The sequence below is a fragment of the Scatophagus argus genome, chromosome 4 (genome assembly GCF_020382885.2).
Source record: "Scatophagus argus isolate fScaArg1 chromosome 4, fScaArg1.pri, whole genome shotgun sequence".
Classification (NCBI taxonomy): Eukaryota; Metazoa; Chordata; class Actinopteri; family Scatophagidae; genus Scatophagus; species Scatophagus argus.
Window position 1 is genome coordinate 11897405 of NC_058496.1, and position 25242 is coordinate 11922646.

The following is a 25242-nucleotide window of genomic DNA, read 5'->3' on the forward strand; positions in this document are numbered from 1 at the left end:
AAAAAAGCAACCCAACCATCTTTATTCAACTCTCACTTTTCATGTTTGACAATCTTAATACAGTTCTCTGTGCAAGCATCGGGTTTTCAGGGTGACTGTCATGTTTCCACAGATGCCATCATTAAGTACAGAGTGTATTCAGCAGTCATTCATTGCTTCGCTCTTCTATTCCTCCTTGACCTTTACTAAACACTATACCCTTTTTTGTGAGTAAGCCTTGTATAAATGTGTGCAATTTGCAATCTACATAAGAAATCCAGTGAATGCAAAGAATAGAAACCGATACTTGTAAGTCAAGTACTCAACATTCAAAAAGTGTATGTTTGTGGTAAAAGATACAACTGATCTACGTTTAAGCATGTGGAATCAACAAAACAAAAAAGAAAGTCATTCGCGGTAATAACGCTGTTATATGTGCTCAAGAATGATGATGAGTAGCACGCTCTAAAGACAAACACAGCACTGGTATAAAATTTTCTTTGCTTTTAAATGTATTTTAAAACTTATACTCCAGTGCTTTAAGGTCCCCCCCCCCCCCCCAAAAAAAAAAAAAAAAAAAAAAAGATTTCTGGCAGTTGCCTAATTCACAGAATCGGATGTGCTGTAATAGTATTGTCTTTTATGCTTCCTTGGTCATTTGTTTTCTTGTGCAGTATTTGCACATTTAATGTGTTTTTTTTCTTTTCCTTCAAATATCCTCTGATGTTGAACTTTGAAAGGTTTTAAGTGTGTATCATGTTCCTGAACTGCCCTCTCCTCTCTCTCCTGCCTGACTTCAAACAGACGCCACTAGGGCATAGTTTCCGCATCTGGTTTCATTGTGGATGGAGAGAGCAAACTGGAAGAGGCAGTTTATGAACATGACAACCACATACACTCCTGAGAAAGGACGAGAGCAGGCCACTGACAGACATGCTGAGGCAGGTCAAATGTGATGTAGATTTTTCTATTATTTGCATATCTGTTGCCAAATGTTAGGAGTTAACAAGCTGTCAATACCATGTTTTGGTCGTGTGTTTATCTACCTCATTTTGTCTTTATCAGTGCTATGTTGGACCTGTTCGTCTACCCCATGGTGTCAGGGATGCCCTGCCCTCTCCCAGGGTAATACTTGTTGGTAAAAATAGCTCTTGGCCCCTGGTGTTTCTGGTCTTAATTTGAAGCTGATATCAGAGCCAGCTTACAGCTGCTCTCATCCTCAGCTTGCACCTTGGGGTCAGGCTCATTGGGCTGGCTGAGGCTGCTGTCAGTCAGCAGGAGGTGAGCGTCACTGTCAGGTCTCCCTAACGTTATTGGCTGCTTCACCTATCAGCCCGTGTCACTGTCAGGAGGCGGGCAGCGCCTCATCACAGTGTCAGAGACCGACTGGCTGCTCACTCCCCGCCTCACCAAACAGCCTGCGTCAGTGTCAGCATCAGCTGACTTTAGGAGAGGCCTCATTGTCAGAGCCTGCTGTCCACTGTCAGCTGTGCTTTGATTTTCACCTAGCCTTCTCTGGTGCTCAAGGCCTCACAGGGGCTCCATGGGCCACCTGTGGCATGTGGTGCATGTGTGCAGCTTGCTGCATCTGGCCTAAATCTAAATGATGTTGCCTTTGAGATACATCAACATCTTGCTCATGCCCCTGGTGTCTAACACCACCTTGATGACTTTGACTTTGTCCATGGTCACTGCCATGGCCATCGTGACTTCCGTGATGATGACCGTGGTTGTGATCACGTCCATGGCCAAAGCCACGGGGATGGAAACCATGATTATCCTGTCTGTGGCCATGACCATGGTGATGTCCATGATGGTGTCTATGTCTGGTGTCTTCCTCTGCAGGCGGGATTCCGTCTGTGTCAGGTTGTGCATCTGCTTTATCTTTGCACTCCTCTGGGGTTTCAATGCTCTGAGGAAACATTGAGAAATGGACAAAGAGCAAGAAGAGATGAGCTTGACTTTGACATAAATATGTTACAATCATAATACTTGTTTGTTTAAAATAATGTATTTTCTTTCAGATATATGTGGTCTATACCTCATATGTGCACTCGCCACAGATGCGTCTGCAGTAGGTTTCTCTGATTGCACTCTCCACATGACCTTGTCCAATGATGGTGTAAGGAAGTGAAATGTGGTGGGTGAGACGGCCACACCTGATTGTGAAGGGATAGAAAAACAAGGTGAGTGAAAGAAAAAGAAAAATATTTTCCCCTGAGTTTTCTTACAAAATATGAATGAACTGTCTACTACAAGTAACAAACCTGTCATAAATGAGAAAGTCATCTTTCTCCCCCCCGAGCGCCTGCCAGACATCAGGCTGTTGCACATCCTGTCTGTAGAGAGTGATGTTCTCTGACAGTTTCTGTGCCAGCAGGGGGTGAAGGCGCTGTGCTTGCTCCCCCCTGTGGTTAACGACCATGTAGACCACATCCTTCAGACCCTGATTCTCAAGCTTCTGGTGCAGGCCATCCATCCTGCTCAGATGAGGGAAATCAGAGACCACAAGTTTAAAAATCAGTTGCAAAGCAACTTTTTTACTTGAATGAAAGTGGTCAGTGCACAAAAAAGAAGTCAAGGTGGATATTGCCTATCGTGTGATGACCACGTACCTGGAAGCCTGCACCAAGCAGAACAAACAGCTGGCCTGTAAAAGGGCCACCACCGTCACACGACCCATTGCGTCCCTCATCGGATCCACCTCCCCGATCTTCCAGGCTGGCGACAGCTGACAGCGAGGCCCGCCCCCGTCACTCTCTGCACCGCCCCCATGGAGCAGGCAGAGAGTGACGAGCAGACTGAGGCACGCCCACATCCCCGTGGCGCCTCCTCACTGCCCCAGTCTTCCGAGCGCAAAGAAGAAGGAGATTATAGTGGGGAGGAGGGAGAAGTTGGGGAAAGAGGGAGGAGATTACATTGGATGTTGATCAAACTCAGCATACAAAAGTGATAGGATTGTACAAAAGGTCAGAGAAGTGTTATCATGATTTCATTCTCCCTAGGAATCATCCCAAACTGTTGCCTCTTTTTACACAAGTGCTCACTGGAATGGATAAAGTAACGGAGAGTAGACTCCCAAAGACCAGAGTTAACAAAGCAGTTTATTTGAATTGGTGCTTGCGATGTTTTCAGACGAATACGCATACGAGGGTCATATTGTTAAACACGATGAACAGCATATAGTCGAACATGAAGCGCGTTTAAATGTAAAAGTGTAACATGTAAATTTTCTGCACCATATTAATTCATAAATGAGAGGCAGAAAGGTTCATTTATGTGGAAAATGGTCTGTGAGCTGCTGTATGCTCTCAAAACGGTGCATACAAAATGAAAACATTTGTATTGCGAAATGCACTAATACCATGTGTTTTAGCATTTATCCATTTATTTGTCGTAGCAGTGAAAGGAAACGCCAATGAATATGTTTTAAAATGTAGTGAATTCTCTCACTTACCGTTTGGTTATAAAGTTATCTTCTCTCTGCTCAGCTCTGCCTTGCTTCAACTCCTTGAACAAAAACAAGTCCCTTCCTCCCCTGCTCTCCCCTTTTATACTCTGCCTGTTGTTTTCTGTCTGGATGGAGGACAAAGTTCAGCCCCAGCTGCATGCTGATGCCTGCACTTTTTCAGGTTAAACAGTGCATGATCCCCTTGTTGACAGGATATAAACATTTTTTAACGGAAAACGTTTCGTAGCAATGAGAATAAGTCATCTCTTGTAGTATTGTGTTGAAGTATTTCAGCTCTGGAGATAGTGCCTGCATTGCCTTGCAAATTAAAATGTGCTTTTACGCTGTGAGAAGTTTATTACTGAGGTGTCTTGTGAGACTCTAAGTACATGGAATAACATCGTTCAGTTCTGTTTTTTACTCTCAGTGCAGAGAAGGGAAGTGAAAGAGGACAGAGGGCGGGACTTTGGTCAGTGTCATGTTTCTGCAAGGTCCACACAAACACAGCTAGACAGGACTCATTCAGCATGCACAAGTGGAATAACTGAAGTATATTATAAAAGAAAGTGTCATGCAGTTTAATACACACAGAGTAAAAAATTAGGAAAAGTTCAACAGGGCACAGTATAATATTGTATAGTATTGTGAACACATGGTATTATTCCAGTTCAGGGCTGGTCAAAGAATGTGTAACTAAACAGAAAAAAGAGGGGGATTTAGCTCATTGAGCTGAATATTTAAAATCTGTCAGGTGCTGGAACTAATTTACAGTTTCAGGCACCTTACCAAATTAGTATATTAAAAAGTATAGAAAAAGCTGTAAATGGTCTCAAAGTCTAATCAGGCAGGTGTGGTTATGTATCTGCAGATGTGGGCCGTGTTGTTTGGAATGTTGACAGCAATGATAAGAGATCACTAAGGTGGAAGGTCAGTGATGTGGTGGTTGAACAAAAAAAGTGTTCATTTTCATCCATGGTGATTTTGAGACTTCACTTTGCAGTGTCGTTGGGTTGGGCTTGCCACTGTGTCCACTTCCTGTATATTTCTGCAGTCAGCACTGTAACTTCTCACAATTTCAATAACTGAGGTTGTACAAAGCAAAGTCCAACGATTAATTTAGTTATCAGGGGTTCTGACAGGAACACTTAAACCGCACACTGAAGCGAAGTTAACTGACTTGGTGGTAGAATATTCTGTAACAGTTGGTAATGTACTTTGCTGTCAGAATACACAAACAGCATATACAAACCATAAAGGGAGCATCGCAAGTGACCTCATAATTACAAACTAAGTTAAAATTTGAAATTTCTAAGGACACCTAAATACAAACAGACTAGAACAAAAACCTGTGGAGGCTGTGGTGCAGCAGAAAACATTCATCAGTGCACTAAGTAAATGTAATTAACAGTGTCTTATAAAACCACCTGATCAGCACAGTTAGATATGACTGTGGTGTGGCGGTCAGCTGATACAGCACAGCATGATAAGTTACTTTGAGTGTCCTGCCGGGACTTGCTTGTTCTCTCACCGACTGTTACTTATTTACAGTGTAGGCCTGTGGTATGGTAACACACGCTCTTTATCAGGGCACACTGACCTACATAAAAAAGTGCATGTCAATGAGGTTCAGTAGATATGAAATGATACGATTCATCCACACTAAAATGACACAAAAGATATTAGTACAATGTCTTGTAAACCTTTGGTTTACAACCTATGGTTGTAAGGTAACAGATGACCCATTATGTACAGTTTTTTCAAAGCTGATAATAAGATAAGATAAGATGACACTTTATTGACCCCTGAAGGGAATTTTGGTCGTTACAGCAGCCAGCAGGACAAGACAGAAAAGGTATAAAAAAAGATATAAAAGAATAAATGAAAAAAAAAATAATAACAAAATAAAGAAAAATAAAGAATACTTGTCCAATGATGTCCGCATCATCAGAGAATTTCTGGATATGATCAGCTGGTTGTGTTGTAGTGGAAGTCTGGGTAAACAGAAAGGGAGAGTCGTTCCTATGCAGTATTTTCAATTATTCATTGCATCATAATTTGTACTTTGAACCTTTCTTTATTCTACATGTTCAATTTTTAATTTATTTTCAAATGGCTGTATTTTCTATTTGACCATATAAAATTTGCAGTGCTTGTATAATGTATGACAATTGAATCAAATGCCTTTACACAAATCCAGGAAAACAAAATAAATAAATAAAAGTAAAAATAAATGAAAAAAATCATGGTGATGGCAGTAGTTACACCCGTCCGCTTGCTATCTCCTCCCCCAATGCACCCCTTTATCAAGGAGATTACTGATTGGACCTCATCTCTGGCAGATGAAATTTTTTACTGAATTTCAGGTCACAGCCTGACAGTCGCTGGTACTCAGACTACGATGCATCACAACACCAGAGGATGCCAAGAGACAGTCAGCTGTGATAGCTGTGTACAACAGAGCCAAAAGCTTAAATTTCCAGTAGTGCCTTATGGAAGATCTCCAGTCAGTCACCTGCTCTGCTGATCTATGCAGAGGATGCAATTCACAGCATCAGCACCAACAGCGTGAAGGTTTTTAGATGAAGATAGGCCACCTCTTTCCAGCCTTCTGCTAGACACACTTGTTCTTCCTTTCACTGTTATTTTTTCAGTTTAATCAATTATCATATCAACTAGAGATGTATTTTTAACTTGCATCCCACCTTTACTTGCTTACTTTAGTACTTGCCAAGGAAGACAGGACAGGCTATTCAGGAAGTTAATCCAGAGTCAGAGGATACTGAGAACTTGCTAGTAGACAGCCTGTTAGGTCATAGTCCCACCACTGTGCTCACAGTGCCAACTTGTGTTCTCAGTCCAGTTCATGCGGCAACAGTGAATGGTGGTTGCTACCAGACATCAGGAAAAACTGAACACAGGGAGTGTTAGGTCATCTAAAAAGAAGGCTGAATTTACCCCTGAGGTGGACAGTCAGAAGATAAGTGCCCTTGACTTCACAGCCCTGCTTGTGGCCACAGTGGATCATTTTTTCTATATTTTATAATAATTTTTTTCATTGGCATGGAAATATACATAGCTGAAGTATATTTTGTGATATTGTCTGGTATGGATCCCTTTACATAGGTGTAGAGCTCAATATTTCTTCTCCTACTGCTTACCAATAACAGTGAAACAACAACAACATAAACATTAGTCTTTTATTTTGATAGGTAAGAGACATTGATTTCTTTTCACTGTTAACTACACTGAAGATAAAGATGTGGTATGAACTGAATCTGAATAAACTTCCATTTTTGGGTAACTGTTGGCTTGCTTGACTTCTAGTATTTAGTGTAGATAAAAGTATAGATTAAAAGGACATGCATGTAAACACTTGTCACGCACCCTCGTCACTAAGCAACCGCCAGTGGCGTCCTTGACGTCGCAAGGCTTTCTGGGAATCCGAGGCCTGAGGGTTGAACGACCGCCCTTTTTGGAGCAACGAGAGTAGAACAGTCGTACATGCGTCGAGGGAAATATTATCGCAAAACAACTTTCTGAAGCAGCGTAACCAAACTTGGGGTATGTATATCGATGGTTTTTGACGCGTATTTGGATCTATTGCGGTTAAAATCAGGAAATCTGTCTGGGAAAAGTGTATTTTAATGCGCGGTTTGATGACGTAATGTTGATAGTCAAACGCGAAATGGCGAGTGCAGTAAGAGGCCCGTTACCAGCAGCACTCTGGGCTTGTACTGTGCTTATTTCTTTAATGTTCCTATATCGAAACCATTACATGTGTATACCCAGTCCTGGTAAGTTGGACTTTGGTTGCATGTATTATAGAGCATGTTAAATGACTTATTTTGTTCTTCCGTGTGGAGACAGGATTGTAACAGGATCTTTGCTAACTTCAGTTAGCATCTCTAGCAAAGCTGTTGACGTTAGCCAAATGAGCAACCATGTGTTGGAACATTGGTTGAATTATATACTCGTCCCCTCGAGTGGCAAGTCAGGAATATTTTGAGAAACGTGATTTTAGTATTTGTACACTTTGTTTCGGAGTTCTGGCAAGACTTGCGTGTATCCAGGTTTGGACAAAATGCGGTTTTGTATGCGATGGCCCCTCATCTTGATTTCCTCGTTCTGTATAATACTGTTGCGCTGTGAAGCCCTTTTCAGATAATTCCACATTGTTTCAGCCCATTTCAGTGGTTGATCGGTTGCAGGTCTGCTGGCTGTGCTTTCAAACGTTGTATTCACTGTTCACACAATCTTCTTAGATTTTTGCTTATGTGTTATGAAAATGACAGTCAACAGTCTGCTTAAAATATTGTGCTAATTTTATTTTCAGTTTTGTTCATCACCACTAAGTGATTTTAGGTGGAAAAAGATGTGTTGAAAGAGAAATTCAGCTGTGATTTTGCTTTCTTAAGTAAGTTGTTTCTGATGTCAGCCATTCTCAAAATCAGGTTTTTTTGTTTTCAACAATGCATCGAAGTACAAGAAATTTGTAACCAGGAGTCCGGTTAACTCAGAGTGGCTCAAACAGTACTGAATTGTATATCGGTCATCCTCTTTTTCATGCAGAGAGGGATAAGGTCGATAATGGCGGCTGAGGTGGAGGCGGATGGAGGCAATGAGTACCCTGCACATTACAAAGTCATGATGGACAAACTTAATGAACAACGACAGCTGGACCAGTTCACAGACATCACCTTGATTGTGGATGGTAAGAAGTATCCTTTATAGGTCATCTGTATGATATCTTGGTGAAATTCCTGAGCATTGTTTCTATTTGCATGTCTTTTGTTTCTTGCAGGACACCAGTTCAGAGCCCATAAAGCAGTGTTGGCAGCATGCAGTCAGTTTTTCCATAAGTTCTTCCAGGATTTTACACAGGAGCCACTGGTTGAGATAGAAGGTATTCTGTGCTTCAGATAACTTTATGGAAAAAAAAAGGTGGTCAGACAGCTCCTCAGTTACAGGAAAGACTACTTAGTTGTAAGTGATGTGGATGTGGACAATATGGATTTTAAGGTTATTACACAAACTACTTGTCCAGAGAAAGGTAGTTCCTGGGTCGGTTTGCAGTCATTGTAATGACTTCAGTTGTGTCTACATGAAGTTTTGCAAATCCTGAATATAACCGATCATTTGCCATATATTTTCCTGCCAGATAAGTGGTTAAAAGAAATTTGATAAAATTTAGTTTAGAACATGTCTTATTGTCTGAACGCATGTATTGCTTGCGTTACTGTTGCTACTTGTAGAATAATCATCATATTCCCGATTAATATGTTATAATTGATAAGAACAATGACCAGAGCTATGAAAATGTGACCAACTCATTATTTTAAAAAGTAAAATCTTAATATGGCAATATATATTAGAACCATATGTGTTACCAAACATTGTTAGTTTGGTAGTAATCACTGTGCTACATACTACATTTGCAGGAGTGAGTAACACAGCCTTTCGCCATCTGATGGAGTTCACATACACAGCAACACTAGCTGTAGCTGGAGAAGAGGAGGCCTATGATGTCTGGAAGGCTGCTGAATACCTCCAGATGCAAGAAGCCATCAAAGCGCTCAACAACAATAAGTAAGACATTTATCTGACCTGTCGCCTATCGCTGCTTGTGTCACTATAAGAATTTCAATCGTGTCATTTACATTGTAGTAGTGGTGAAGCGTTTTATGAGGTGAATTAGTGTTATTCCTCCTTAGGAAAAATGTTGTTAAACATTCTTAAACATGTCTCCCAAGAAGAACTCGTTTTCTCTTGTAGGATAAGTGACAACCCCTCACTGACTGCAAAGAGCAAAGGTAAAAAGAGGAAGATTGCTGAGACAACAAATGTGATTACAGAAACCCTCCCTTCAGTGGAAGGGGAACAGGTCAGTATGGTTAGATTGATTGTGGAATTTAAGATAAGATAAGATAATCCTTTATTAGTCCCATTACTGAGAAATTGCAGTGTTATAGCAGCAAACAGGATATAGAGGGTGCAAAGCATGCAAGGATAAATTTAAAATTTTTAAAATTTAAAGTTGTCTCCAGTACAATCCCAATATTAAAAAGAATCTACCTATTTTTTTATGGCTTCAGTACAATTAATGCTTGTATTATTTCAAATATGTTTTGAAAAATATCATTACCTCGATTCTTTTGACAACCTGTACAGAATTAAAAGAAAACTTACCCTTACTTTGTTCACGCATGTAATTGTCGAGACTGAATGTCTTCAATGCTCTCCAGGTGGAGATTGAGGTGATAGGGGAGGGGGCCATTGAGGTGGAGGAGACTGGACTAGAGGAGGTGGTTGATGCAGCAAAGAATGCTCAGGCGGGGTCCGATGACTCTGCTTTGGCTCTTCTTGCTGACATAACCAGCAAGTATCAGCAAGGGGAATCTCCACTTCAGGTCATCAAGAAGGGAGGAATAGAAGAGGTATGTTTAGTTGTATTGTACAAACCGATTTAAGTTGTTTTTTGGCTTATTAATGGGTAAATTATGGACATTCAATAAGTATTCTAGATGTGATAGGATTTACTTGTGCTTGCCTGTGGTTCTGCTTGGCAGGAGGTGGTGTATCAAGAGGAAACGGTGACTGCATCCAAAGTTCTGGAGAACGTCGAGGTTGTAGAGGTCCAGATTTCCCAAGTGGACAACATGTTCCGCTGTAACAAATGTGACCGTACCTTCAAGTTGTACTACCATCTCAAGCAGCACTTGAAAACACACCTGGGCTCACTGGAAAAACCCCATGTGTGCAATCACTGCGGTAAAGCCTACACGCGGGAAGGTGCCCTGAAGCAGCACATCAGTACATTTCATTTCGATGCAGAAGAGCTGTCTCGAAACCAGAAACCGCAGAAGAAAGTGCATGTTTGTGAATACTGTAAAAAGCACTTTGACCACTTCGGCCACTTTAAGGAGCACTTGCGGAAGCACACTGGTGAGAATGATAAGTGGTTGTGTTTAAATTTCTCAATATGCAAAATACTCAACTCAGTACATTCGTAATTATGTAATGTTGACTTATTGCTTGGCTTTGTATGCCTCTCTGTAGGAGAAAAACCTTATGAGTGTCCAGATTGCCATGAACGATTTGCTAGGAACAGCACACTGAAGTGCCATATGGCAGCCTGTCAGAATGGGGCTGGAGCCAAGAAAGGACGCAAGAAACTCTATGAATGCCAGGTACAGTTTGTCCAGAATCTGGTCCATCAAGCATTTCCCTCCCAGTGCAGTGTCTTCAGAAAAAAGAATATCCCAGTATTTTTTTTCACAATTCTGTAAATATTTTTATTCACTTAATGCAGAAAGACATCTGGTATATGCCTCCGTTAGTGTGCAGACTTAATCATTAAGTAATGTACTAACACTATGTTCTGATGTACTGTCATACAGTCTCTTACTCTGGTGGTTCACTGTGGGAAATGAAGATGCTGCCATGCATGCAGCTGTAAGGACTTCATTAATGGAAAAATATTCTGCAGCTGATTGTATAATGTAGTCAAATTCCAGTTCTTGAATATTTCAGTTGACTAATTGATTAATCTTATGATCTTCCAAGGGGTTGTCTCTCTCACCTAGTGAATCTTATTTTATCAGTTTGCTTCCTGTGTTACTCAGAGGAGAGAATGCTGATGGCCCTCTGTTTTATTCTGTGATGGCGACATACTATTTTCTCCTCCACTTCATCCACCAGGTCTGCAGCAGTGTATTCAACAGCTGGGACCAGTTCAAAGACCATCTTGTGAGCCACACAGGAGTCAAACCCAACCACTGCACCATGTGTGACATGTGGTTCACACACCCAAAAGACCTTAAGGCCCACCTGAAACTCATCCATTCCACTGATGACAAGTCAACTGAGGAAGTGGTCATCACTGACTCTGCAGCCGCTGCCGCCCTCGCCATCGCCACACAGAGCATAGAAGGAGCCGAAACTGTCCTGCTTGATGATGGAATCCAGGTGGAACACGTCACAGTGGAGCCTGTGGATGTGATGGAGATGGAGGAGACCGCGACGGTTGTGGTGGAGGACGGTGGTGTGGCCGAGATGTGCGAGGAGGACGTGGAGAGATTAAAGCAAGCTGGGGTGCAGATCCAGGTGGTGCATGTGACCACGACTGAAGTAGACGGGCAGCAAGTAGTGAACTCGCAGGTGGAAGTACAGATGGAGGATGAAATTGTGAACGTAACGGAGGCAGAACAAGCAGTGGTCGTATGAGACTGTGAAAAGAACTCCGTCTTAAATGACCTGTGGGACACTCTGTCAGTCCCGAATGGCTGCATTATCCTGCAGCTAAAAACTTTATTTTCCAAAAAGAGCACTGCATGTGTAAAAATAAAGCATGTCATCTCTATGTCCTGCTGTGTGCCAACACGTTGACTGGTTTGTTTCCCGCCATCCTCACTCCTTGAACTCTCAGCTATAGACAGAGTTATGGAAATGTTGCCATTTCCTCATCCTGATTCTGTATTTATTTTAAAGCCGTTTGCCATCCTGTATTGTTGTTGACTCTTCAGTGCTTCTGCAATCAGTTTTCATGTGTTTTTTTTTTCTCTGTGTGTCTTTACTTTTACCTCAAATTTAGATTTTGTTCTTTCAGTTTGTCACCTATCAAAACAAGGATTGAAATGATCCTGTCACAGCTCATTGACAGCTCAGATGTAGCGCTGTTGTCCTTCAGTGCTGATGCTACAGTTTTGTTCAAGCTTATTTTCATATTGACTTTTGGTGGGTTTTTTTTTTGTAGGAAAAACTCAGATGTGGAACAAAGTTAGTTTCCAGAATAGGCTACAAGTCTTATATGCATCTACTGAGATCTTAATAACATTAAATCAAGTTAGTGAGGGCATAGATACATTGAGAAATGCTGTCGAGTTTAAGATACCTGCATAATTTTGGTTTTTATTTCCACAAAGCTGTTGTAACCAGTATTTTTTTTTTTACCTTTGCAACGGATTAAATGTGAATTGTGAAATAAGCTGCTAATAGTGATGAATCCCACAAATGGTCGCCCAACTACAGTTCCCCTTAGCTCCTCAGACTTTTTTGTCTTTCTTCTCATTGTTTAGAGTTTTTATTTTTTATTTTACTATTTTGATTCAGTCTCTCTGCTCTCATCGGCATCGTTTCCAGGCGCAGCAGTCAGCTATCATCAGAAAAAGCTCCGGTTAACCCACTGTGAAATGATACATACAAGCTGGTAAGATAAAGGAGCAGTTTTTCCACCGATGGAAATCAGAGCTGAAGATGACTTTCATCAGGTGGCCTGAAACAAAACACTGAAAATAGTCGCTGAAGTTGCTCTGTATGTAAATAGACAACACTTCTCAATTGAAGATGGATGCTGTCAACGATGTGTCCACAGCTCGTTTCCACTGCCCCCAAGTGGTTTAAAAAAGTTTGTGTTGTTACTCACTAAATAAAGACAACAGGCTGTATTACACTGAAGTACCAAATAAATCCATTCATCCGTTTTCTCTACTAAATTCTTTACAACATGGGCCAACATCGTTCATTGTTGACCTTGGAAAACGTGGTCTGACAAAAAAAAGGGACTTGGGACACGACAAGCAAACGCCATCCGCTGAAGAGGAGCGGAGAGTGACATGCAAATGAAAGACCCCGATAAAGCGAGAAAGTGGACCGCTAAGTGTTTTAGTCAGTTTGATGAGGTTTTGGCACGGGGGGACTTCATCAGTGGCGCTCTCGCTCTCACAGACGACAACATTGACACTGAGACCCCTCTTGCAATCCCGTTGAGGCCTCCCGCTGGTCCCCTGACCCCACAATGAACCTGTGTTGTGCTAATAACGTGGTCGGTGACCATGGTGCGTGACGTACACAGGTCGGGTTACCTGGTGAGTCTACCGCCTCACAAGTCGGACAGCTCCTGTGGTCCTGAACACAAGTGAAGCTATAATTCTGGCTGCTTATTGGATAAGAGATACACGGCGGACCCTTTAGTCCGCCGCTGATTGGTCGTTCCACCTGCCAGTCAAGCGGATTTCCTTCACAACAGACCGAACCGGGTAGCAGCTGCTGCTGCAGAGCCAATGCGCTCAATGTCACCTGCCACCGAAAAAGATGATTTTACAGCGAGTTCGGTAGAGCTTGTCTTCACGGCCTAATTGACGATATTCACCCAAGTAAGATTCCCAAATGTAACGTCTTTGGTGTTTTTGCACTGGCGAGGTTGTAACGAGAAATTCGCTTGCTCATAGGGAATGGCCTGCTGCGAGAAGATGTTAACTGTTGACTGTCATTGAACACCGACAGACGAGTCACTTCATTGATGCACTGCAAGATTTATTTATTCCAAAGCAGGTTTGTGTTTTTTAAGGGTAGTTCAATTCTAACAGTGACAAAACAAATCATGGCTGGAGACTCAGTAGCACTTTGACGAATAATCTCTTAAAGGGGTTACAGCTCGTATCGTGTGGACCGAGAACGAGGCTCATAACGTGTCTTTAATAATCATTTGTTTTTCTTAAGAATTTAGCTCCATTGTAGTCGTTAAATTCAACGTACGACTTCTGAAAAGGCTCGCAGCGCATCACTTGGCGGCTAAGCACGCACGTGACGCACGCACGCGCGCTGTTCGAGATAACAAACTTAGGAGATCCGATTCACCGATTAATCTCCTTTGCTGTTTTAAAGCACGCATCGTAAATGAAATCGGGACGGAGAAGGGAAGAGTTTATCTGCACCTGTTGCACTCTGATGGACGGTCTGTCTGTCTGTCTGTCTGCATGCAGTATGCATCATAACTCGGCTCTCGTCTCTTTAAGCATAGTTTGGCTGATGTCACCAAAGGTACATTCACGGACTATAAAAGCAATCCTTTGTGAGATAAAAAAAAAAAACAACAACTTTCCTGTGACTACAAGAAAAGCAGACGAAACAAGCTAAAACCGTAACTGTTTATTGTGAATATACACACAGACTGGCGTATTTGCGTTGGTTTCTGTGTTTGCTGATAGCAAAGAGGCAGGAGAGGTTTGAGTGACTCAGCAGCCAGTTTTGGATACCCTGTATTACATGTCTTATTGAACTGAACCAGCACGCTCCATATTGTGACTCTAAGCTGCATGATCCATGTGTCTTAGCCTGTTTAAGAAAAAATAAGGGAAGCTTTGTGAGTTCCTCATTGAATAGTGAAGCAGGTAAAGCTAATGAATTGCATTTTTTTAAAAAAAGTAATCTTTTCAGTCCTGCCTTAATCATTCTCCCCAGTGTGGGATTAGAAGTTGAATATATTTCCATGTTTTTCAAGCAAAAATAGTCTTTTCTGGGATCTGTTTACATCCGCCTGAATGAAATTTGTTCTTGATTTTTATTCTTTTGATGGTCAGTCAGTCAGAGCACATGAAACAATGTGCTTCATGTGTTCTTTCTTTGATGCCAACCTCTTTGAAGCGCTGACAGTGAATAACATAAACTCTTAGATGGCTCTTTAAAGCAGGGAGAAATAAATGACCAAAAATAGGTTTTGATTTGGACCACCTCCAGGTGCAGGGTATACGGTGTCTTCTGCATTATGTTAGTGTGTTCCCGGCACACAGTGTCATGGTAACTTTGTTGAGGCCTCAGAGACTCTCGCTCTCTCTCTCCAAGATGTACTGGCTGCTATTGAGTAGGGCATGTTGTGTGTTGTCAGGGCTAGAGATTAATAGTGTGTGCTGTATGTATGTATTTTTCACAACTACAGTGATACAAAACAAAATATATATAAAATCAGGGGTGAAAAGAGTAACATAGTTTCTTTCTCATCTTCTATTTATCATTAAGTTTAGTTGACCATTTGCAAAGCTGTGTTTGAATTATTTCCAACTGCTGCAGTTTTAGTTCATCTGCAGACGCCTGCAGCTTTTGGTTCGGGTTATGTGTGTCAGAAGGAAGGGGTTTACAGGTTAGTCTGTCTTTTTGGAAATGTGAAATATTTGCGCCATAGATTCCAGAGAGGCCTTCCTCGCCGTTCCTAAGGCCCGTAGTGTTCATTGTCGCGGCTCTTTCACTGTTGAGCTCTTTATTCTTGTCAGCCGTGCATCTCAATTAACACACTGGGGAGCTTTGTGTGGAGAGGTCTTGCTGTGTGCGTGCGTGTGTGTGTGCGTGCGTGCGTGCACTTTGTGTCTGAATGCATAATGACGGTGAAAAGGAGAGAATGGGACACGAGCGCTGACACAATGAGGGAATGTATGTAAAGTGAGTGCAGCTTTTTAGCTTTTACAGTCAGACGTTTCATAGCTCGCGACGTGAGACAAAGCTTCTCCGTTCTCTTAGTTTGCCTTGCTACAAGCACAGGCAAGCGTTTTGGAAAAAGTGTGTAGTTCTTAATCCACAGCTGCTCTGGATGGGCTCTCGTGTTTTTCGTTGTCGGAGCGCGTGAAGAGGCTGCTGATGCTAGCGGAGTGCAGCAGGCAAACCCTTCTCCTTCTCTTTCTGGATTGTTTGACAGATGATTGATTGCCTGGTGAGTAAGGACTCGTACTTGGCAGGGCTGGTAGTGTTCACTGATGAAGGACTGGCTGTTTGCAGACTCATAAACCTGTTTGTGGGAATCAGTGTAATGTTTTAATTGAGTGACTGTTCAAACGGTACATCTCTCTGTAATCCAAACTTGAAACACAAAAGTTGAGTGGATTCGATACAACTTTCCATCTGTTTGCTACCACTGGTCTAGGGGCCAGGTGGCAACAGGCTGAGCACAGTATAGTCTATACGTTCCTCTGTCCAGCAAGGCTTTCAGCTCCTCCTGAGGGATCCTGAGGGGTTCCCAAGAAACATGAGATATAATATTCCTCCAGTATGTTCTGGCTCTACGTTCTGGTCTCCTACCAAATGTATGTGCTGGTGAACCCTCCTCATCAGATGCATGAACCACCTCAACTGGCTCCTTTAGATGCAAGGGAACAGCAGCTTCCTCTGGGTGTCTGAGCTCCATCGCTAGGGTGAAGGTGGTCCACAGGGGGAGCTCATCCAGCCTGAAGAGGAAACCCGCTTAATCTGCTTGTTTCTGTAGTCTCCTTCATCACCATAGATACCTTTGTTAAACTTCACAGTTGTACTCCAGACATCCCTTCCGTACAATCTTGCTTTTATTTTCACTAATTTTTTGTAGCTTTAAGGAGCCAGGAGCAGATTGCAAAAAGTAAATTAAGCAATTTTCTGAAGCTCTAACCAGTTAATTTGTGGTGACTTATAGTGCTGTAACAGTCAATTTTAGCTTCAGTTTACAATCAGACATGTATGAGCAAGATACAGCATATTAGTGAGGTTTCTCATTCTTCCATGAGTGCTCTCTTATAGTCTGTTTTTGTGTTTATGTGTAAATCCATTAGTCTGTTTACTCACACATGGGTACTCTGAGGCTCAGCGCAGCACTTTATAACTGTAAACATGGCATCGTGTGCTCTTTTTGTTGACACTCAGTGCCAGTTAATGCCTAATCCTCAACTAGAAAAAAAAGGCAAACAAACACACTCAGTCAGTGTCCATCACCAAGCAACCAGGTAGATCTGTTTTCCACTGGAAGCAAAGCACAAAGCCATCTGGGTAACTCATCTGTATAGACCCAATGTGTCCACTTGAAGTAATTATCAATGGGTCCAGTTGGTTATTAAACTTGTTACACTCAGCATGGTACTCCCTGTTAAAGGTTAAATATACAACATTCACTGATGCTATCACAGTAGAGCACCTGAGTCTCAGACCAAAGCAAATGTGCACGTCTTTCACTGAACAAAGTTGAAACGAAAAAGCCCATCTGGACACACACTGCTCAAGAAACTCAGATAAAACTGTAAAACTAGGCAGTGCTGACTGAATATGAGTCAAAATTATGTTGCTGCATGGCCTATTTCTTGTTTAAAATGTTTTCAGAACCATATTGCAGTGTAGTGTTTCGCTCTAAAATGAGAAAGTTTAGTTGGCTTTGAAATGCAGGCTCCTGTGTGAATATGAATCAAAATTATGTTACTGCATAACCTGTTTCTCACTTGGAATGATTTCGTAACCATATTGTAGTGTCGGTCTACTGTTTACCCGTATGATTAAGTTTCTTAACTGGCTGCCAGGTGAAAAACAGCTGCGGGGAGAACAGAAAGGGACTCACATGCACGGACATGCATGCGTGGCCAGCACGGCTACCAAAAACAAATAACAGAAAAGCTCAGATTGCAAAACAGAGATGCTACAGTTGTGATGCTATTAAGTAAATATTCTCATACTCTTGAAAAATAAAATTTCCAGATAAAAATTCTTATTGCTCCCCTTTAACCATTCATATGTTTATGTCATACGTGGTCGTCCTCCTCATTCTTTTTATTTACATTCATAAAAGGCTGGTGTTCTGGCCTTGTCGCTTTGTGCTGCAAAGTGGAGGCCTCTCGTCCCTTAGCAGATCCTAAGATCAATGCTTAGATATTCATGGTGCGATCGTTGGAAGGTGTTTGAAAGCTGGGAGACTGGAGGCCTCACAAAGGAGAATTGCTTTGATTTGCCAGCTTTAACATAAATCCATTCATCTGAATATAGAGGCCAATGAGAGAACATCTTTCAAAACACCATGTTACACCACATTAACTGTTTACACTCCTGCTTTACACGCACACACACTCTCCATGTTGAGTCATGACGTCTTCTTCTGAACAGCCTAAGTCATTTTATGATCGATACGCAGCTGAACACCTTGTTGAAGCAGCTTGATTAATTACTTTTAATGACCTCAGAAACGAATTTCTTGACATTTTTGAACCAACTTCACTCCGTCATCTTTTGAGGATAAGGAAAAGATGAGACCAAAAATAAACCACATATTCAGTCACAAATTTATGTTTTGATACAGATATAGTTTTTATCAAAACTTACTGGAGTAAACAGAGGTTATTAGTGTAAATGTGGTGGGGGGGGGGGGGGGGGGGGAATCAGTATATATTTATTGTGCTAGTGAGTTTAGGATACCAGGACTGTTTTTGTTTGATTGAATTGAAATTAACTACAGGGACAACATGAGCATCCACTGCAATTATGTGGCTCCTTTATGTGTCTTAATTATCGAGCTACGGCAACACAAGCAATTCTTGTTGGTGGTAAGAAGTACTCTGAGTAATTAAACACCATAATTTATTTATTTTATTTGGCTGGTTTAATGCAAACTCAGGGTTCACCTCTGTTCGCCTTTTTGGTTCCCGCTCATGGGATGTTGTTAGAGGTTTGTTTTCTGTGCTGCATGCAATTATCACCTAATTACAAACTTGACTACCTCTACACACTGTACCACCCACCCATAGTGACTGTCATCATTCGCACTCTCCATTAGAAATGAAAAGGGTTAGTCAGGTTGTAAGTATCTTCTTGGTGGTTGATTAGTTTATTATTTGCTGTTCGATTTGATTTGTTAACTTTGGCTCGCTCTCATGGCAACCTCAACCTGCATTGAGCTTGGAACAGGACTCAAGCACTAAATTAAGTTACTTACAATATGCATTAACTGGCACTCAGGCAGATATTGCACTTGTGTTGACATGTGCACACAGAGGGTGGAAACACATGGTTTACACACATGTTTGACTTGACTTCATTTTGAAAATTGTGAAAATGATTAATCAAGTGGCACAGTTACAAGTAGGGAAAACAAAGAAAACACATTAAAACACACAAAAAAAATAGCTGATAAAAAAGAAAAAGGAAGGTCTACAATGAGCATCAAAACATTAATTACATCTATTTTTATTTCTGATTTGTTCTCATTTCCAGGTTGTGTCACTAAACACCCCGTAGCTGTACCCTGACACTATCATCTGTTCAACCTCTTTCGTCCAACCTCCCCCCTCCTCCATCCAGGTCCTCTTCCCCTCCTCCTCAACCTGCGGCCTATTTATACCCTGGAGACTCAAAAGAGCCCATTAAACCTCCGCAGAGACAACAGTGAGCATGAATCCGATAACGCAAGGTCGCTCTGATCTTCAGCCTCCTCACCTTTTCTTCAGCGGCTAAGAAATCTAAGGCTTCAGCTAGTGGATCATTGAGATGCAACAAGACTACAATTGCGCCAAGCTTCAGAAGACAAATTTTCCCTGATATTCCATTGCGGTGAGGACAGTTTACAGCTTCAAATTTTGGATGCAGCATGTACTTGGGTCCATGGACTGGGGGTTTTGTTCTGCTTTCCTAAATTACAGGAAACCATCTGAAAAATTCATATTATTTATTAGTTAACTCAGTTGTCTTAATAGTTATGTGGGAAGGACACTGAAAGAATTCATCCTCAAAATGGCTCACGTATATGAAGGTAAGTAGAAGTTTTTGTGAATTACACTCAATATAAACTTTTACTTTGCATGTAATTTAATGGATAACAGTACAACAATAATGTGTAATGATTGACTTGCTGCTAGCTATTTAACTTCAGTTTTATTTCACATCATGGAGATGTTGCTCTGCATGTATTGCTCTGTAGGACGACGCTGTAGCTACTGTGTTCACAATCTAAACATGGGTGCTAATACTTTAGCCTGTAAGTCTCACAAGAAAGATAGAGTTAATGTGGTACTGCTTGAAGAAGAAGAATAAGTTTATGAGATCCTACCATGCAGTTCAGTACAATGAGCCATATTATAATACTTTTTTTTTTTTTTTTTTTTTTTTTGTGCATCCAGCCCTTTACCAGTCCCAGCCATGAGCTAAGCCCATGCCACCCTGGGTGTCCCTTGCAGGATGACTGCTGTCTGCCCCTCTGACAGCAGCCCAGAAGGGGCTGAAGCTGGGGCCGGGACAGCAGGCTGCAGGGGGTCGGGGGCAGCAGGCACTGCCAGGAACATCTCGGTTTCTGGGGCAGAGACCGGGGAGTCCAATGGAGATTCTGTCGGGGGTTCAATTGGAGGCACATCTGTGGTCACTGCTGGTCAAAGGTACACCCGCTGGAGCCGCCAGGACAGCTCAGACATCAACACAGACGATGAGGGAGCCACCATTCGGCGCCTCACCCCGCTGGAAAGGCTGAACCTGGACATGTGTCAGGATGAAAGGTAGGAGTCAAGAGATGATGCAGGAATCTCCTTTTATTAAGATTCACTGTATTTCTGTTTGCTTTTTGACTTGACACGAGGAGAAATTTTTACTGTAGTATCTCATAAGGAATACGTTGTGTTACATCTGATGTTCTCTAATCTGGTCACAGGGTGGTCCGTGAGCTTACAGTGGGCAGAAGGATCGGCTTCTACAAAATTCGAGGAGAGATCGGCTGTGGGAATTTTTCTCATGTCAAGCTGGGAATTCATGCCCTCACCAAAGGTAAGAAACTACAAGACATTGGTGAAATAAAGCCGTTAATTCACTGTAAAGATAAAGTGATAAATAGTTTTTACTGAACAACCAACACATTCATTTTTAAAAACAAAAATCTTAAGTAAGCTCCCATTTGCTCTCTAATCTGGAGTTTTATTAAATTTCATTGATAACTTGGCTTATGAACTGTTTCCATCAGGGAGCTGTAACATTGACACAAGAGCGTCCTCGTGTAGCAATTCACCAACAAGGCGATGTGTGCCTGGCCATGGGGCTGATTCAGCCACAGAAAGACAGACTGTCTGCTGCCCTTGAACAGATGGATTGATTAGAGATCTCCAGTTTCCTTAGCGACGGCTGAAATTGCTGCATGCCTCATCAAAGGCTAAAGAGGAGGAGGATGAATGTGTAGCTGTGTGTGTGTGTGTGTGTGTGTGTGTGCACTCTGTGTTCTTAGGGTTTTATGTAGTTTACTGTGTGCCTTTCTATGTCATGCTATGTGTGTGTGTGTGGGTGCATGTAAGTGGTATCATTTAGTTTTCAATAAAACAATATGAGCTGCGGTGCATTTTGTATGCTCCTATTGAAAGCTATGTCACGGCTGAAAGGGAGCCTAAAACCGGCCTGAATAATGCATACTGACGCACAATTAGATATCTCAACACCGTTTTGCCACTTCAGAACTTTTCTGTATTCGGTTACCTTAAGTCTATTTTACTTTGCTTTATAAATCATTTAGCTAAATTCAATAAAGATATCAGTTGTTTGAATATGATATATGTGAAGTATTTTTATCTTTACTGTCTGTAAAATTGCGTACATTTTGAAACTTGCATTATGCTTTCCTCTCCACACATTTTCAAAGGTGCAAAGTAAAATTTGATTCCAGGGTGATGCTGCTAACTCAGTGCTCTGTTTCCCTGTTATATTTCATCTCCACCCTGACTCAACCCCTCCATATCTGCTCAGGTCTGAAGTATAATGTGACAGAGAAAAGCAATTTTTCTTCATTTACAAAAGCAAATTTCTTTCTAAGATAGGACTAAAAGTAAGAATTGACCCCCCTGAGAGAACATAATCAAGGAAATTGGTTTCTCAGGGCAGCTAATCCTCCATCAAATTATCTAGAGCAGAGCATCAGGCTGGTCACTTCAGGGGTAATTCTGTGTTTGCAAGGTGAAACCAGGCTTACATTTTCTAACCTCCATATAGCATTCACATAACACATCTAATATCTCACCTATCAGAAACGTGGAGTTCTGTTAATGATGAAACGCACAATGGGAACACTCAACATCTTATTTCTTTAAACGAACAAACAAGATTTTTTTGGTTTATCTTCTCTCTGTACGACTGACTCTTCTGTAGAAATGTGTTGTCGCAGATCACTGACCTTAATCTTCTTCCTTGGCTTCACCAGACAAAGTGGCCATAAAGATCCTAGACAAAACCAAGCTGGATCAGAAGACCCAGAGGCTGCTGTCCAGAGAGATCTCCAGTATGGAGAAACTACACCATCCCAACATCATACGCCTCTATGAGGTTTGACTTACACACACACTCTCATCCTGATTCACATATGAACTTTCTCTGATACCAGTAGGTTTTCTCAGTGATCCCTACATCTGGATGACATCCGGTATATTTTCTTCTTTAGGTGGTGGAGACACTGTCACGGTTACACCTGGTGATGGAGTACGCAGGGGGAGGGGAGCTCTACACCAAGATTACTACAGAGGGGAAACTCTCTGACACTGAAAGCAAGCTTGTCTTCGCTCAGATCCTGTCTGCTGTTAAACACATGGTCAGTACATATGAGTTTACATTGAAGTGGTATGTTAAAGAAACGTAAGAGAGAATAAAATCTCAGTCTGAATGTAACCTAAATATTAGCAATAAGCAAATACATCATCATCTGTTACCTTATCTGTATGCATATCTGTACTCAGAAGATCTAAGATGAATGCAGAGAAACTTTCCCCCTCCTTCACGTTGTTGTGAAAACAGCCTTCAAGTGTCAAACTCTGCACTAACATTCTGCCCAGTGAAGCTCAAACATCCACATGAAGAAACATGTTTAAGTGAAGGGGGGCAGTTTTACTGTATCCTCACTACTAGAATCAAACACTCCCACGTTAAACAAAATGAGTTTGTAAATTTTTTTGACAGAAATAATATTGTTAATGAAAAGCTGTATTGTTGTTAAACCTTGGTGGATTATGTATTTACAGTGAACGTAGGTGACACTTCCATAATGCAATTTCTCCTTGTCAACCACAGCATGAAAACAACATCATCCACCGCGACCTGAAGGCAGAAAATGTCTTCTACACCAGCAGCTCTTGTGTCAAGGTGGGGGACTTTGGCTTTAGCACGCTGAGCCGCCGCAGTGAGACCCTGAACACTTTCTGTGGTTCTCCGCCTTATGCGGCTCCTGAGCTCTTTAGGGATGAGCATTATGTTGGCATCTTTGTTGACATCTGGGCCCTGGGGGTGATGCTGTTTTTCATGGTGACAGGCACCATGCCATTCAGGGCAGACACTGTGGCCAAACTGAAGCGATGCATCCTGGATGGGGCCTACGTCTTGCCCTCGTGGGTGCCAGAGGCATGCCAGAGGCTGATCAGAGGAATCCTCCAACCCGTACCATCTGACCGCTGCACAGTGGAGCAGATGATGGGCTGTGAGTGGCTGCTCCCTGTGGACTTCCCGCGTGCCATGGAGCCATTTAAACTAGACCCATCCTACCTGGCAGAGGGCGAACCATCTGAACTCATGGAGGAAGAGATGGAGGTAAAGGCAGCACTGGAGACACTAGGAATAACCTCAGAACACATCCTCAACAACCAGGGGAAAGACTGCAGGAGTTCCATAACAGGGGTGTATAGGATCCTGCTACACCGTGCTCACAGGAGACGGGCTGTTGAGAGCATGCCTGCAGTCACAAAGGCAGTCGGACCAACTACAACGAGTAAAAAGGAGCGACTAAAAGTGTACCGCAGTTTGAGGCACACATCTAAACTCTGTGTGATTCTGTGACAAAATGCTTTCCGTTGCTTTGGAAATGAATTGACTGTGATCTGGGATGAGATTGCATGTATTTCATTATGAATAAAAAAAGTGTTTTTCAATCTAACAGTTCAAATTGAAATCATGGTAAATAACCCCACTCAGCTCCTGAAATCTGGGCTTTCTTACTTTACTGTCTTTCCTCTAGTACGTAAAATTAGTCTCTGTGAGAATGTTGCTGCCAGTGAATCATGGGCACATTTTCCAAATCCCTCATGAAATCTGATTTATTTAATGATGATTAGATGGCATACACAAAATTTTCTTGGGGTCATGCAGGCCAGATATTTATAGTCCACACCCTTCTTATGCTCAGTTGTGGGACCACCCCATGAGAACTCAATGTAGCATAAATTAAATCATTAGAAATCCACAGCATTTCGTTGTGGTGATAAAGTGGTGAAACATGCAGTCAGTACATGAAATGTGGTGTCTTTAATGTTTAATTGCACTTTTCTTTGATGCCTTAGTTTTCTATCATGTTATGAAATCAGGCAGACTGGTTGTGACACCTTACCTTCTTATGTGATGTATCTCTATGAGATGTAAGACTGATTGACCTGAATGACCTCACTCTAATTTCCCTTTGGCCTAAAAATGCCAATAAATATTACTAAGCTCCAAATACCAATATACCTACCACCAAAGTTATAGCTGTTCATGTGGTGAAATCAGTTTTCAGTTTGGACTCAGGCAATTTCAGTATGAGTTTCATTAGGTTTTTTTAATTATCCGATTACATGTTAATGCTCACGTGTTGATTAAAATAAATTTAAAATTTAAATACATCAGCTTTTGATGCTTTTGTGTTTGTGTGTATTTTATAATTTTAACCCTTTACTACATTCTGTAGCCCTGAATCCTGTTTGTCTCTCACCCGTCCCAAAACATTTTTTTATTTCTATACTTTATGGCATGTATGACAAGTGTGTGTGTGTGTGTGTGTGTGTGTTGTGAATGTTTTTTTTTTTTTTTTTTTTTTTTAACATCCACTGATATTAGCAGGCAAATGATGCTATGGGTGAAACAAGCCTAATCAAACACTTTGAATCAATACATTATACAAATATTCTGAACAAATACTGTTAAAATTTTTTGATTTGATTTTTTTAAATGAAAACCTTTAATGTGTTCAGTAGAGCATTTACGCTAAAGAAACTCTAAAGGATAATTCACTTGCACTCTGTAATTGCTTAGCATTTTGCTTTTTTATTATATATACTCAGCAAAATATTGTTATAGTATAATACAGACTCCAGTATGCCGGTGTGGTACATAACAACACTTAACACAGTTATGGGGTATTTTTTTTAATCATATTAAAAATGATACTGATAACTATTTAAAATCAAGTTCGTTTCATGTTGTAAGTTGCTTATTATACAGCTGCCACATATGTGTGTGCAGAAAACATCATGAATGGAAGTAAGTATGGTAATGTACTACATTTC

At 41.5% G+C, this 25242-nt stretch overlaps 3 protein-coding genes across 11 annotated transcripts; 2 read left to right on the forward strand and 1 right to left on the reverse strand.

The window, feature by feature from the left end:
• Positions 1-3594, reverse strand: LOC124058456 (selenoprotein P). Of its 3 annotated transcripts, XM_046387733.1 has the most exons (6): positions 3437-3594; positions 2595-2825; positions 2247-2459; positions 2021-2138; positions 1786-1891; positions 1-1719 (listed from the first exon to the last, which is right to left on the reverse strand). In XM_046387733.1, the coding sequence occupies exons 2-6, from the start codon at positions 2795-2797 to the stop codon at positions 1199-1201; spliced, it is 1161 nt and encodes a 386-aa protein (XP_046243689.1). In that variant the 5' UTR covers positions 2798-2825; positions 3437-3594; the 3' UTR covers positions 1-1198. The 3 variants fall into 3 exon arrangements, with proteins under 3 accessions (XP_046243689.1, XP_046243687.1, XP_046243688.1); XM_046387731.1 differs by having other exon boundaries at positions 1-1891; XM_046387732.1 differs by having other exon boundaries at positions 1119-1891.
• A 3242-nt stretch (positions 3595-6836) lies between these two features.
• On the forward strand, positions 6837-12413 carry znf131 (zinc finger protein 131). 3 transcript variants are annotated; one of them, XM_046387736.1, is made up of 10 exons: positions 7066-7224; positions 7764-7844; positions 8000-8141; positions 8232-8333; positions 8869-9016; positions 9203-9311; positions 9673-9864; positions 9997-10372; positions 10487-10617; positions 11129-12413. In XM_046387736.1, exons 3-10 carry the CDS (start codon positions 8018-8020, stop codon positions 11651-11653), a joined length of 1707 nt encoding a protein of 568 aa, XP_046243692.1. In that variant the 5' UTR covers positions 7066-7224; positions 7764-7844; positions 8000-8017; the 3' UTR covers positions 11654-12413. The 3 variants fall into 3 exon arrangements, with proteins under 3 accessions (XP_046243690.1, XP_046243692.1, XP_046243691.1); XM_046387734.1 differs by lacking the exons at positions 7066-7224; positions 7764-7844 and adding an exon at positions 6837-6991; XM_046387735.1 differs by lacking the exon at positions 7764-7844 and having other exon boundaries at positions 7067-7224.
• Positions 12414-13445: 1032 nt separating this feature from the next.
• nim1ka (NIM1 serine/threonine protein kinase a) lies at positions 13446-24575 on the forward strand. 5 transcript variants are annotated; one of them, XM_046387737.1, is made up of 8 exons: positions 13452-13581; positions 13657-13759; positions 19193-19727; positions 20095-20463; positions 20616-20728; positions 22143-22264; positions 22380-22526; positions 23003-24575. In XM_046387737.1, the coding sequence occupies exons 4-8, from the start codon at positions 20153-20155 to the stop codon at positions 23759-23761; spliced, it is 1452 nt and encodes a 483-aa protein (XP_046243693.1). In that variant the 5' UTR covers positions 13452-13581; positions 13657-13759; positions 19193-19727; positions 20095-20152; the 3' UTR covers positions 23762-24575. The 5 variants fall into 5 exon arrangements, with proteins under 5 accessions (XP_046243697.1, XP_046243693.1, XP_046243698.1 ...); XM_046387742.1 differs by having other exon boundaries at positions 19193-19528; XM_046387740.1 differs by having other exon boundaries at positions 19280-19727.
• Positions 24576-25242: the final 667 nt, after the last annotated feature.

Excerpts from the sequence above, each read along its gene's own strand:
- nim1ka (XM_046387741.1), top strand. The coding sequence starts at position 20,153 with ATGACTGCTGTCTGCCCCTCTGACAGCAGCCCAGAAGGGGCTGAAGCT. Across the intron at positions 22,265-22,379 it reads ACATCATACGCCTCTATGAG|GTGGTGGAGACACTGTCACG; the intron begins GTTTGACTTACA and ends TTTCTTCTTTAG. Across the intron at positions 22,527-23,002 it reads TGTCTGCTGTTAAACACATG|CATGAAAACAACATCATCCA; the intron begins GTCAGTACATAT and ends TGTCAACCACAG.
- znf131 (XM_046387734.1), top strand. The coding sequence starts at position 8,018 with ATGGCGGCTGAGGTGGAGGCGGATGGAGGCAATGAGTACCCTGCACAT. Across the intron at positions 8,142-8,231 it reads CATCACCTTGATTGTGGATG|GACACCAGTTCAGAGCCCAT; the intron begins GTAAGAAGTATC and ends TGTTTCTTGCAG. Across the intron at positions 10,618-11,128 it reads AGAAACTCTATGAATGCCAG|GTCTGCAGCAGTGTATTCAA; the intron begins GTACAGTTTGTC and ends TTCATCCACCAG.